The 14,578-nt window shown below is 41.3% G+C and overlaps 1 protein-coding gene across 1 annotated transcript in view; it reads right to left on the bottom strand.

Annotated features, from left to right (window-relative positions):
- Abcc9 (ATP binding cassette subfamily C member 9) overlaps window positions 1–11,844 on the bottom strand; it is a 123,604-nt gene extending 111,760 nt beyond the window's left edge. Inside the window, exons 1-3 of the mRNA XM_037204319.1 lie at window positions 11,627–11,844; window positions 11,259–11,365; window positions 7,559–7,719 (exon numbers count right to left, since the gene is read on the bottom strand). Coding sequence (XP_037060214.1) covers window positions 7,559–7,700 — 142 coding nt within the window. The 5' untranslated portion in view covers window positions 7,701–7,719; window positions 11,259–11,365; window positions 11,627–11,844. The remainder of the gene's footprint in view (window positions 1–7,558; window positions 7,720–11,258; window positions 11,366–11,626) is intronic.
- Window positions 11,845–14,578: the final 2,734 nt, after the last annotated feature.

Below are 14,578 nucleotides of genomic sequence, written 5' to 3'. Positions count from 1 at the left end.
CAGCTGCTGACCCTGTGAAACCCAACAACTTGGAGGTGTTGGTGAGACTACACTGCTCAGCTGAAATCCATCTGGGAGAGGATTCAGATCCCTACAGTTTGAAGTCTGAAGAAACAAGATCAGCTGAGGAGTTGACAAATGAACAAAACGTGTCCTGGGAACATAGAAGAAGGTGCCGCCCAGCCACCAAACCATATCACCAGAATCATAAGTATATACATCACCAAATGAAATCAGCTGCTCCTGAAGAAACAGCCCAACAGCACCAATTTAACCAAGAATGACTAGTGAACCAAGACTAAAAATTAGAACAAGGGAGGCACTCTCAGACACAGACACCGCCTGCACCGAGCAGAGGAAGAGATGAGTAGACGCCAGTGCAAAAATACAGGCAACAACATAAAGACCTATATGACAACATCAGAACCTAGTGATACTACACCTGCAAGACCTGAACATACCAAGGCAGAAGAAGCAGAAGAAATCAATCCTAAAAATGACTTTAAGAAGATGATAGAGGCCCTTAAAGAAAAAATAAAAAATTCCCTTAAAGAAGAAATAAAAAACTCCATTAAAAAGGAAATAAAAATTCCCTTAAAGAAATGGAAGAAAAAATGAACAAAAATGGGAAGAAATCAAAGAAAGCCAAGAAAAAGCAATTAAACAGATGAAAGAAACATTCCAAGATCTGAAAAATGAATTTGAGACAATAAAGAAAACACATGCTGAGGGAATGCTGGAAATAGAAATCCCGACTAAACGAACAGGAACTACAGAAACAAGCATAACCAACCGATTGCAAGAGATGGAACAGAGAATCTCTGACACTGAAGACACAATAGAGAAAATAGATGCGTCAGTCAAAGAAAACACTAAAGACAAAAAAGTCATAACACAAAACGTCCAAGAAATTTGGGACACCATGAAAAGACCAAACCTAAGAATCATAGGGATAGAAGAAGGAGAAGAATACCAACTCAAAGGCACAGAAAATATATTCAACAAAATCATAGAAGAAAATTTTCCTAACCTAAAGAAAGAAATACCTATGAAGATACAAGAAGCTTACAGAACACCAAATAGGCTGGATCCAAAAAATAAAAATAAAAAAGTTCCCTCGCCATATAATAATCAAAACACTAAGCACATAGAACAAAGAAAAAATTTTAAGAGCCACAAAGGAAAAAGACCAAGTAACATATAAAGGCAAACCTACCAGAATAATACCAGACTTCTCAGTAGAGACTATGAAAGCTAGAAGGTCCTGGACAAATCTTATGCAGACACTAAGAGACCACGGATGCCAACCCAGACTATTATACCCAGCAAAACTCTCAATCACCATAGGCAGAGTAAACAAAATATTCCAGGATAAAACCAGATTTAATCAATACCTGTCCACAAACCCAGCCCTACAGAAAGCACTAGAAGGGAAAATCCAGCCCAAAGAAGCTAAACACATTCATGAAAACTCAGGCAATAGATAATCATACACCAACATACACCAAAGAAAGATAACACAATACAACCACAAAAAATAACAGGAATTAACAATCACTGGTCATTAATATCCATCAATATCAATGGTCTCAACTCACCTATAAAAAGATACAGACTAACAGAATAGGTAAGAAAACAGGACCCATCCATCTGCTGCATACAAGAAACACACCTTAACTTCAAAGACAGACACTACCTCCGAGTAAAGGGCTGGGAAAAGACTTTCCAAGCAAATGGACCTAAGAAACAAGCTTGTGTAGCTATCCTAATAGCTAATAAAATAGACTTCAAACTAAAATCAATCAAAAGAGATGGACATTACATATTTATCACAGGAAAAATCCGCCAAGATGAAGTCTCGATTTTAAACATTTATGCCTCAAATACAAAAGCACCCACATTCATAAAAGAAACACTACTAAAGTTTAAAACGCACATCAAACCCCACACATTAGTAGTGGGAGATTTTAACACACCATTCTCACCAAAAGACAGATCTACCAGACTGAAACTTAACAAAGAAATAAAGGACCTAACAGATGTTATGACTCAAATGGACTTAATAGATATCTACAGAACATTCCAACCTAACACAAAAGAATATACCTTCTTCTCAGCACCCCATGGAACCTTCTCAAAAATTGACCACATGCTTGGCCACAAAACAAATCTCAACAGATACAAAAAATTGGAATAACCTCCTGTATCTTATCAGACCACCATGCCTTAAAGTTAGACGTGAACAACAACAAAAATTATAGAAAACCTACAAACTCATGGAAACTGAATAATGCCCACCTGAAACATCAATGGGTCAAGGAAGAAATAGAAAGAAATCAAAGATTTCCTCGAATTCAATGAAAATGAAAGTACAACATACCCAAACTTATGAGACACTATGAAAGACATGCTAAGAGGAAAATTCATAGCTCTAAATGCACACATAAAGAAGATGCAGCAATCCCATACCAATGAATTAACAGCACAACTGAAAGCTCTAGAACAAAAGGAAACAAACTCACCCAGGAGAAATAGACTCCAGGAAATAAACAAATTGAGGGCTGAAATCAACAAAACAGAAACAAAAGAACAATACAAAAATCAATGAAACAAAGAGTTGGTTCTTTGAAAAAATCAACAAGATACACAAACCCCTAGCCAAATTAACCAAAAGGCAAAGAGAGAGCACCCAAATTAACAAAATCAGAAATGAAAAGGGAGACATAACAACAGACAACGAGGAAATCCAGAGAATCATCAGATCATACTTCAAAAACCTGTACTCCACAAAAATGGAAAACCAGGAAGAAATGGACAATTTTCTGGATAAATACCACATACCAAAATTAAATCAAGACCAGATAAACCATTTAAATAGACCAATAACCCCTAAAGAAATAGAAACAGTCATCAAGTCTCCCAACCAAAAAAAGCCCAGGACCAGATGGTTTCAGTGCAGAATTCTACCAGACTTTCAAAGAAGAACTAATACCAATCCTCTTCAAAGTGTTCCACACAATAGAAACAGAAGGAACACTACCAAACTCTTTTTATGAGGCTACAATTACCCTGATAGCCAAACCACACAAAGATGCAACAAAGAAAGAGAACTACAGACCAATCTCCCTCATGAACATTGATGCAAAAATACTCAACAAAATATTGGCAAACCGAATCCAAGAATACATCAAGACAATTACCTATCACAACCAAGTAGGATTCATCCCAGGGATGCAAGGATGGTTCAACATATGAAAATCTGTCAATGTAATACACCATATAAACAAACTGAAAGAAAAAAAACACATAATCATCTCCTTAGATGCTGAAAAAGCCTTTGACAAAATCTAACACCCCTTCATGATAAAGGTCTTAGAAAGATCAGGAATACAAGGAACATTCCTAAACATAATAAAGGCAGTTTATAGCAAGCCAACAGCAAACATCAAATTAAATGGAGAGAAATTCAAAGCGATACCACTAAATTCAGGAACAAGACAAGGCTGTCCACTCTCCCCATATTTATTCAATATAGTACTAGAAGTTCTAGCTAGAGCAATAAGACAACAAAAGGAGATCAAAGGGATACAAATTGGCAAGGAAGAAGTCAAAGTTTTCACTATTTGCAGATGATATGATAGTATACATAAGTGACCCCAAAAACTCTACCAGGGAACTCCTACAGCTGATAAACTCCTTCAGTAAAGTGGCAGGATACAAGATCAACTCAAAAAAATCAGTAGCCCCCCTATCCACAAATGATAAAAGAGCTGAGAAAGAAGTCAGAGAAACATCACCCTTTATACTCCTCCACTGTTGGTGGGAATGCAAGCTTGTACAACCACTGTGGAAATCAGTATGGAGGTTTCTCAGAAAATTAGGAATGGAACTACCTCAAGACCCAGCCATACTACTCTTGGGCATATAGCCAAGGAATGCTGATTCATACATGCTCAGCTATGTATGTATGTATGTTCATAGCAGCACTATTTGTAATAGACAGAACCTGGAAACAACCTAGATGCCCGTCAATGGAAGAATGGATGAAAAAATTGTGGTACATATACACAATGGAGTACTACTCAGCAGAGAAAAACAATGAAAGCATGAAATTTACAGGCAAATGGATGGAACTAGAAAAAATCATCCTGAGTGAGGTAACCCAAACCCAGAAAGACAGTCATGGTATGTACTCACTCATAAGTGGATTCTAGATATAAAATAAGGAACAATCAGACTACAACCCAAAGAACCATGGAGGCTATATATATAGCATGGAGGTCCCTAGAACGACTGTGGCTTATAATAAATTTCGGTTTTACTCAATTACTGAGCAAGCCTCAATGAAACATCTCACTATTAAGATAAGAATACATACTCTATCAAGCTGATAATAGAAAAATAAATTAATTAATTTTAAACAATAAAAATAAAAAAGAAAATTGAAATATTAAACAAACAAACATTTTACTAAAGTTTAAAAAAGGGAGAACTAGGGACTCATCATTTCTCTCCACATTCTATTCTTTCCTTTGTTTTATATATTTTAAATTTTTTTTACTGGTGGATCCTGCTGGAGGATCTGATGCAGATAAGCACTGGAGGGCTCCTGTTGCAAATCACCCTCTGGAGCAATGGAAAAATCTTTCTACTAGCACGTGGAGAAGACCCAATCTAGTGTTGGTGTGGCCCTGGAGTTTGGTTTATGTCTTTCCTCAGGACAATGAGGTTCCTCTTTGGATTCCTGAGCACTGAACGTGCCCTGTGGCTGCTGCTGAAGCCTAACATGACAGAGACCTAATGGGTCTTCATGAAAAAAAAAATCTACCCTTCTGATGCCAATGGAGATTGAGGGCCCAATATGGCCAGCTTTGGCAAGCATTAATGTAAGCCTAGGAACTGTAGCCACGAGATTGGATTCTCCAGAAGAGTTGCCAGCTAAAGCCATGGTGGGATTAAGAAAAACGGGCCTTGGCGGTTGGTGTTACTAGAGTTGTGTCCATGTCAGTGGATGTCCACACAATCCAGAAGAGAATTTGACATTGCTGCTACCACTGTTACTGTTATAACAATGGTGCACACCACTGCTACTGTTTCTGGGATTACCATTTCATAATTGCTTACTACAGCTAGCACAGTGGAGACCCTGGCAACAAAAGTAGCTACCACAGTTAGTTAATCTTTCATTCTATTGGGCATGATAAATTTAATTCAGTAGTTATATACATCTCGATTGGCTTTGAAAATTATAAATTTATAAACTCAAGTTCCAGTTGCCTTTGGGATACTATCTTACAAGGACTCCAATGTACAGTATGGCTTGTTAAGGAAGGGAATGGCTCAGTTGCCTTTAGCCTACTGGCTATGGGTGAGATAGGACCTCTGTTGGTCTTTTCTGTATCAAACACACAGATTGCAAGCCCAGTGCCACTTTGAGATCTTTGGCAGCAGTTAACTCTGCAGCTCACACACGATTGAGCTGGTATGATAATGAGTATTCAGAGACGGGTAATTCCTGGGGGGCACTCATCAACCTAAGACAGAGCGCCTGTGTGGCCTGGGCAGTCGTTTCCATGACGGGTAAGGTGACCTGCTGATGTCCCACGCAACCCAAGTCAGAAGCTCATTTTTTAATAAAAAGGGGGACCTGCAGGTCCCTGGCCCCCGTTTTGGGTAACTGTTGCCTTGCTTGCAGACCTTGACCTTGATATCCTCCCTATGCTCATTCCCTGCCAGGTTCCACCCTCCTGAATGCTTAAGGGAAGTTCCTTGTCTGTGTATCCTGAATAATGGGTGTTAACAGCTTAGATGCAAGATTGTAAAGCATCAGTAGCAAACCTCTGCCCTCCGGGGTCCTCCCATTGTGCTGTAAACCTGTATTTAAGACCTCCTACCCCCTTCAAGAAATGACATTCGACATTTAAAATTAAATATATATATAATTGAATGAATACTACGAATGTAATCTATGAATACCACAAATGTGATTAATATTATGAGTGTAAGTAATGAATATCATGAGTATAATTAAAAAAATAAATAAAAAAAAGTAATGCTTTTAGATAGTGCTACAGAAAAAGTGAGTAGTATTTCTACCCTCTGGTCCTAGAATATTCAGTGTCCATACATTGATTTAACATAATTACCAATGTACCGAGAGTTGTACTGCCTGTCTGAATACCAGCTGACAAATAATCTCTGTTGGAATGTTAACCCATGATACCTATGTAAGTTTGCTTCTCTGTTGTTGTGATAAACACTATGACCAAAAGCAACCTGGGGGTAAAGGACTTATTTCAGCTTGTAAGTTAGAGTCCATCATCATGGGAAGCCTAGACAGAAACTCAAGGTAGAATCTTGAAGCAGAAGCCTTGGAGGAATGCCATTCACTGGCTTGGTGCCCTGGCCTGCTCAGCTACCTTTCTTATACAGCCCAAGTCCACCTGTCTAGAGATGGCTCTGACTGTCTTGACTTCTCTACAATGATGAATTCTATCTTAAAATTGTTAGCCAAATAAGCTTTTTCTCCCCTTGCTTTTGTCAAGACGCTTAGTCTTATATTAATCTTAATCATTTTACACATAAAAATGGTTTAATGTTTTGTGAGTTAAAGGATCTATTTTTTCCCATTGTGGCTGTGATACCTGAAACCTCCACATCACTCAGGAGACTAAGGCAAGAAGATTGCACAATCCAGGGCAGACTGGCTGTGTATCAAGTTCCAGATGTCTGAGCTATGTAGCAGAAACTTTTCTCAAAGAAAATAAAAACAAAACAAGATAGTGAAATGAACTCTTTTGGCCGTTCACAGGAAGTTCAAAAAATTATATATAATTGCCCTAAACAATTGACTGTGTGCATGTGCAAGTGGTTAAATAAAGTATATTTACAAGCTTTTTTGTTTGTTTCCTGAGTCAGTATCACTATATAGCCCACCCTGGTCTAGAACTCATGGCAATCCTCCTGCCTTAGCCTCCCAGGTGCTGGAATTACAGGTATTAACTACTACATCTAACTAACCTTCCAAGTGTTTTTCATACGAATTCTTTCTCCCTAAGACACAACCTACCAGTCTCCTTCTTTCAAGGCCGGACATGTCATTCTGCAGTCCTCCCTTCCTGTCCCCCCAGGAGTCAGCTGCTCTGGCAGGTGAATGCTCGGGGTGATTTGCCCTGATTTTGCAAAGGGGCTCACAAGATAGAGCTGTCATGGTTCATCTGCTCCTGTGGTCTGCACAGGAGGGAAGAGCTCTGTCTTGTCCAGTGTCTATCCTGTCTCACAGCATGAAGCAAGCAGTCCAGAAACACTTCAGTTCTGCCTCACAGAATTATCTTCTTGCTCCTTTTTAAAGAACTGCAGCAGCACAGTTGGCATGTACCTGTGGAAAGTTCTACAGCGAGTGCATACAATTGAAACACACAGAACAGCATCACACTGTCCTCACAAACTCACACAGCTGCTTCTGAGGAGGAGAACTTAACACAGCATTACCCAGAACCTCAGCCATCAGTGAGGCAGAAATATGAGGTGCTGTAACACAGGACATCTGATGACTCACCAATGAACAATATTGGGAAGGTGATAAACAATAGGAAGACATGAGGGACCAGGTTGAGTGCATCCACAAAGCAGGGGTTTTGGAGAACACCATAATAGATGTTATATGAGGAGATGTTGTTCCCACAAAAAGAGAGACTCATTTCTTCTTATTTGATTAGCCTAAAATGGAGAAAAGATCATCTTAGCATTAAACTTTCTTTCCTAAAATGATAACTTTAAGTTAAGGAAATTCCTCAGGTTTCAGAGTCAGACATCTTCTTGGGTATGTGTGATCCAATGGCTTTATTATAGTCACAGAGCTGTGGAGCTGGCACCAAACTAATTTTAGAAATGTTCATCATCCCCAAAGGAATTTAGTATCCTTTAATCTACCTGCTCCCATTTTCTCATCCTCCCTCCTTAAGGAAGAAGTAACATATTTTCTCTCCCTTAATTTTTTATTTTTACACTGAGTGAGTGTGTGTGTGTGTGTGTGTGTGTGTGTGTGTGTGTGTGTGTGTGTGTGTGTGCTACAGTAAGCATGTAGGAGTCAGAGGACAACTTGCCGGAGTTCTCTCCTTCCACCATCTGGGTTATATGTTCAAACTCAGGTCATTAGTCTTAGCAGCCAGTGGCTTTACCACTGAATCATCTCACCAACCTTATGTAATTTCTCAACAGTGTTCTAAGCCACCAAGTTGAATAACTTTCTATGGTACAGGCTCTATCACATTTCATTTATCTTCGCATTGGTTGATAGACATTTGGCGCATTTAGACTTCTGGCTGTTGTGAAAACACCACTAGGTATATTCATAAATTCAAGGCACTCTGCCCAAGTTGAGACAAAGGCTAGCTGCTGAGCTGGACATCAGTGCCCCAGTGCAATGAAAGCAGGTGCAGATGGGAAGGAAACGGCTTCGTGCCAGCCATTGCGAGGACTTCAGCTTCCACCCCGTGTGAGTGTGAGCAGAGGATACACTCTGGCTTTGATTTGAAACAGAAGACCTTTCTCTTTGCTACATGGAAGACAGCAGAGCCTGCTCCGTCAAAGTAAGTCCTTAGGACCCCAAATATTCTTTCAGCACTCTGAAACCCTTTATATGGTACCTACTATTTAAATAGCAACTACTTAGCTCTTGGTGTTGCCCAGGTGTTATCTGAAGTCCTCAAAACAAGCATGTAATGAAAATGATGTTGGGAGTGTTTTACAGCAGACCATACTGAGCTTCGGATAAGTCCAGTTGTTTGTCAACCAGTAGACAAGTTGGGATCCACACCCACACGTCAGATTTATAACCTGTGCTTTTCTGCTCTGGCATTGAGCTCCCCACCCATTTTTCTACAAAACTAATCTCAACTATTCATCTTAAAACAAACAGCAGTTTAAGAGTTTAACCTCAGCAGACTTATTTATATATTAATGTTGGATTCTGAGTTAGGATATTAAAAATTAATATTTTATTAACTAACAGTACATTTCTTGTTTTCCTTTTCATTGGTAATTAATTTAGTAACAGACCTGATATTTTTCCTAAAAACAAGACAAATAATGGGACACAGAGAAAACTGATAATAGTAGATAAACTGTTGCGAAAATCAAATTTCCCTCAGGGGTTTTAAAAATCATTACATGAATATGATATAGGTAACTAGTTGGAAAGTTTGTATGATTATAGTCCAAATGTTTGTATATAATCCCTCACATATATTATTTCTGATAAATCCTTTTATGGATAAGTCACTGGTAGTCTCTCTAGTTGAGATCTTTTAAAAAATTATATTTTAAAAACAAATTCAAAATTCAGCCATATATTTGGTAAATCATTACACACTATAAAAAAAACTCACACGGGAAAAAGAATTGAAAATTTTCAAATAATGACAAAATGGAAGCTAAACATTCACATATGTATATTAGTAGATGTATTTTGATACAGATAGAAAAACAATCTAAAAGATAATAGCTATCAATGAGATTTTTAAGACTATTTCCTTGTTTAGTAGAAATGGTAAAATGAAACTGAGTCATTGGTTTGTTTACCTGTTTGTTTATGCAGTGCAGGAGACCAAACCCAGGGCATTGAACATGCTGGGCACATGCTCTACCACTGACCAACATGCTCCATCCCTAGCCCTCCAGTTCACATTACACAGAAAGGTCTAGAAGATTTTATTTCCTCTGATATGATCCCTGAGCTTCTTACACAGGTCTCCAGGTTTCCTTCTGACATCTCCTCTACTCACTCCCCTCAACAGTTAGATTCCTTCTCTAAGCCAGCTGTCCAGGAAGCAGGTTCTACCAGCTACACTACAAACCAAGAGGAGGGAAAGAGGAAATTTGTTGCAGATATATTAGTTTCTGTGTCCATCAAAGACACTGAATCAGGATGCTGTGTGTGTGCATGTGTGCGTTAGTGCGTGTGTGTGTGTGTGTGTGTGTGTGTGTGTGTGTGTGCACTTGTGTGGTAGAACACCTTTGTGTGTTGTTCTAGGATTCCAACCCAGAACCTGATGATGATAGACATTCACTCTACAAACCAAGCTACACCAGCCTTCTTATAAATCCTTAAGTTTCCAAACAGTGTCTGGATTCCCTTCCAGAACTCAGGCTGTTGTGAGCATTTGAGGAAGGCCATACACTGATGCTCTTGAGGGCTAAAGTGTCATCTATTGCTAGTGTCCCTCCCCTCCCTGGATCTGTTTAGACTCAGTTCTGCCCAGAAGGAGAACAAGAAGGCAGAAAATCAGAAGGGGAAACAGAACACCTTTCTTCAAACACACGTCATCTCTGAAAGACAGTCAAGTGTTTATAATAGTCATCAGGGTTGGGGAATTGGAAGGAACAAACCTTAAAACAAAGATCAAAAGTGAAACTTTGACTATGGGATGGCTTGCAGAGCAGGAAAGCAGGGGAGAGGATTTCTTCATGGCCTAACTTCTTGTTTCCTCGAGAGAGCAGCCACTCAATGTGCTTACTTAGCTCTGGACGCGCACTAGGTGAAGTTCCACAGCCCCTGGGCTTTAGTTTAGTTTAGATCACGACTCTAATAATTCATCTATCAACTCTACTCTTCTCCAGGAGAAGAACAAAGGCTGACTGATTCAATTCCAAAAGAATGCTAAAATATTAAAACTTATCAGGGACACCAGTTACTTTTGCCAGCCTCCTCCTCCCAGTGCAGACTATGAGTGAGTGAGAAGCAGCCACCTAGCTGCCCACCCAGCCGAAAATGTCAGTTGTGGCCGGTTGCGAGTTCCAGCCAACCTCAGGCTCTGGGAGCCTCTAAAGCAAACATGCACAGGAAAGCGTTCCTTCTTACACGTGAAACAATTCACCCCTGAGTTTCTCAGCACTTAGTAAGCCCTTTGAAGGCTCCTAAGGCTTCACTGTTACCCATGACACTCTCAGGACACCCACTATTTACAAAAGCAAATACCGCAATTACTTCAGTGGAGACCTCACAAAAAGAGTCTAGCTAGCTGTCTGGCTGGTTCTGTACAGATCCAAGTAGGAAATTCCCCAGCAAAAATGACCACTGGCTTGATTGAGTTCTTTGGTCTTAGTCTGTCCATTTACCCTTAAGGGACTGTGACGTTCTGTGACACAAGAAAGCCAATGCTGGGACTCCCTCCACAGATAAGATTTCTTAGACACTGTAATCAACACGGAGCAAACAAGCAGAAAATAAATAAATAAATAAATAAATAAATAAATACCTTGAGTTTGGCTCCTGTACGCGGTCCCCCTACCGGCCACTTGCGCTACCTTCCAAACGCCTGCCCACAGTCTGAAGATGTAAATTTCAAACCAGTACACCGAACTCCTAAAGAGCAAAGAGTAACAAATTCAGTAGATAGGAAGCTGGTTCTTGAATAATAAAGGGAATGGCTAGGAAGTCTATATATTTATCCGTAACACCTTTCCCTGCTTCCAGCAGGTTTAGGCTCCAGCCAGCAGGGTTGTGTAAATCAGACTGGAAACTTGATCCCCACCTTCTCTCCAGCCAGGGAGGGCCCTGTCCCCTGAATCTAGACACAGCGAAAGCCTTTACTGAGGAAATACTAGATCAAAACCAACAGCTTACAGCCAGTGACTCCTCAAAGAGGTTGGTGATCGCTCTGTAGCAAGCCGAGGAGCTCCAGCACTCCGTGGGATGACAAGGTTTCCTCCCTGGTCGGCCGGCCGCGGCGGGTGGATTATTTTTAGGGTGGTGGGAGGCCAGCTGCTGCCTCCTATCGCCTTTCTCCTCTGCGCTGCGCCGCGGGCCGGGGCGGACACCGCCGCGCCCAGGCAGGAAACTGCAGGAGTCCGGAGCGCAGCGCCTGAGGCCGGGACCCTCCCCACCCAGGACCCTCTCCACCCCGACCCTCCCCAGCCCGGACCATCCCTGCTTGGGACCCTCCACCACCCGTCCCCCAGCCACTTTCTGCTCCGGAGCTGCTCAGTTAGGAGCCAGCACAAGGGAGCTAAGCCGCGGCTCCCAGACTCCACTGGAGAGTGGAACTTGCAAAAACCGACTCTTGGACCCTAAAAAATAGGGTTGTCAGATAAGAAAACACGCAAGGCACCAGGTCCGCGGGCAGCCTTTGCTTTGACCACCACGAAACAGATTTGGAGTTGCCATCTGTTCCCGCAGTGGAACTGGGAACTGAAGGGTTCATTCTGGGCAGAAAAACCCGCCACCAGGCTAAGTAAGCACGCGTGTCTCACTTGGATGGTTAGGCGCAGGGCAGAATTCTCCAGTGACCCGAGAACTTGTCTGCTCTCTAGACCGACTGATGGCCCTTGTCTGATCACCCTGAACGCATGACTTTGATTCTGTGGTTCGGCACCAACAGTACTTTGTTGATTTTGTGCTTTTCCCAACTACAGATGTAATTAACTCTTGAAATAACATAATCCACTAAAACATGATCAATTGCCAGAATTTGGGAGAAAGATTTGCAGGAAGTTCAAAGCCAGGAGCATCTACACAGACACAGACACACACACACACACACACACACACACACACACAAACGGTTTTGATACACATATGTATGTGTATTGCTCCACAATTAACTTCCCTTGGGAAGCAAGGGATTGAATATTTAAACTTTTGATATTTTTTTTTTTGGAGGGGGGCAGTCAAGGTTTCAAACCCTGGCTTGGACTCAAACTCGCAGTAATCCTGACTCAGCTTCTAGATTGTTGGGATTACAGATGTGAGCCACCATCACACTGGGTAATTTTTGACCCCACTGCTCTTGAATACGAACCCTCGCTCGAGATTCCCAAGGGCGGGTTTTGAGTCCTTTGCAGTAATCAGTGTTTTCGGCAACTGTCTTAACCAGATAAAGGATAGTCAGCCTGGCGGGCTGGTGCCTGTGAGGTTCCTCACACTGTCCCCTAGAGGCCCTGGTCACTGAGCTGAACTCAGAACCCCATGGCCTCCTGGCCTCCAGGAGTGGGTGCAGAAGCTGACCCCAGCACAGCAGGCCCCAGGAGAGATGAGACAAGGCTGCTTTCTGGGAAGGTCACTGTGGCCTCGGCCAACTTCCGGGACCAGCATGTGTCACAGCCAGGGGCCTGCAAGGCCAGAGAGAGTGGCACCGGGGAGGGCCTGGGACTGATCTTCCAGCCTTAGAATGACCTCAAGTGCACACTATAGTCAGCCTTTGGGGAGAAGGGGGAAAGAGTGTGGCCTGAAAACAGAGAATCTCAGATTTGTGTTCAAAATGGGCGCGGGGGGGGGGGGGACCAAGTCGGGAGAGAATTGGGAACTGGTAGATGGTGCCAAATACACAGTTTGAATGGGAATACACGAAAGGAAGTCGAGCTGAGGAGTTTTCAAAAATGATTACTATTGTTGAGGCTGGAGTCACAGCTCAGTGGTTAAGACTGCTTGCTGCTCTTGTAGTAGGTTCCCTGAACCTGTGTGGGGATTCACAACTGTCTATAACTCCACTACCAGGGGATCCAATGCTTTTTTCTGGCCTCTGAAGGCAGAAGGTACTCATGTTGCACATATGTATGTTGAGGCAAACATATCTAAACATAAAAATAAATCTTAAAAAGGAATCATCACTGTTTTTAAGGAGATATATGATAATATATATAAAAGGAAGCACACAGGAGGCTGATGGAGAAGGTGTTCAAACAAGTCTGGGATATAGAATAACACCAAAAATTTACACGTAGATGGATGAGGGTGGCGGATGATACATAGAGTGACAGATAGATGGCAGAGATGAGAGATAGTTGATAAATGATGGGTTAATATAGATATGATAGATGATGGATGGAGGGTGGATGGGTAGATGATAGACAGACAGATGCAGAGAATGAGAGCAAGCAGGAGGGGAAGGGAAGACTAGCTGGGCTGCTGGTTGCCACGCCCACTCACTATCTCCGTGACCAGACTATTCTATCAGGTCCTCTCTTCTTCAGTGGAACAAACCATGGTTCTTGTGTCAGAGGCTTAATATAAAGGTAAATGGCCATTACATTAATAATCAGACTCTCTCCCCTGCAAGAAACATTAATGAGTGTGCTGTTCTTACACTGTTTTTACTATGTGTGTTTTTATTATTGGCAACAACACATAATCTGTCTCTTCTACAAGAATCATTTTCCAATGACACTTAAAACTTGGTCATGGAAATAACTTAAATTATAGCTTAGAATTCCATTTTGTGACTTAAACATATTTCTTGGTCTTGAGCTTGTAATTCTGAATTTTCCATTGTGTCTATTCCTAAACATAATTTTAATTAATTCTAGTAGGTAACTTATTTAAGATACACCCTCTGGGGCCAGGTATGGTGGTACACACTTTCATTCCCAGCACTCAGGAGGCAGAGGCAGGAAGATCATTACGTTAAAGGCCAGACGGGTCTACATAGTGAGTTCCAGGCTAGCCAGAGCTACATAGTGAGATCCTATCTGAAAAAAAAAAAAATGCATTCTCTGAATGAATAAAAATTACAGGTTCAAAAGTGTGAGGCTATGGGAACCAGTACCAAATTGCCAACTGTGTTCTACAACAAAACAAGCA

The sequence above is a fragment of the Peromyscus leucopus genome, chromosome 3 (genome assembly GCF_004664715.2).
Source record: "Peromyscus leucopus breed LL Stock chromosome 3, UCI_PerLeu_2.1, whole genome shotgun sequence".
NCBI lineage: Eukaryota > Metazoa > Chordata > Mammalia > Rodentia > Cricetidae > Peromyscus > Peromyscus leucopus.
Note: the sequence above shows the minus strand (reverse complement) of the source record. Positions and strands in the feature narration are given on the sequence as shown.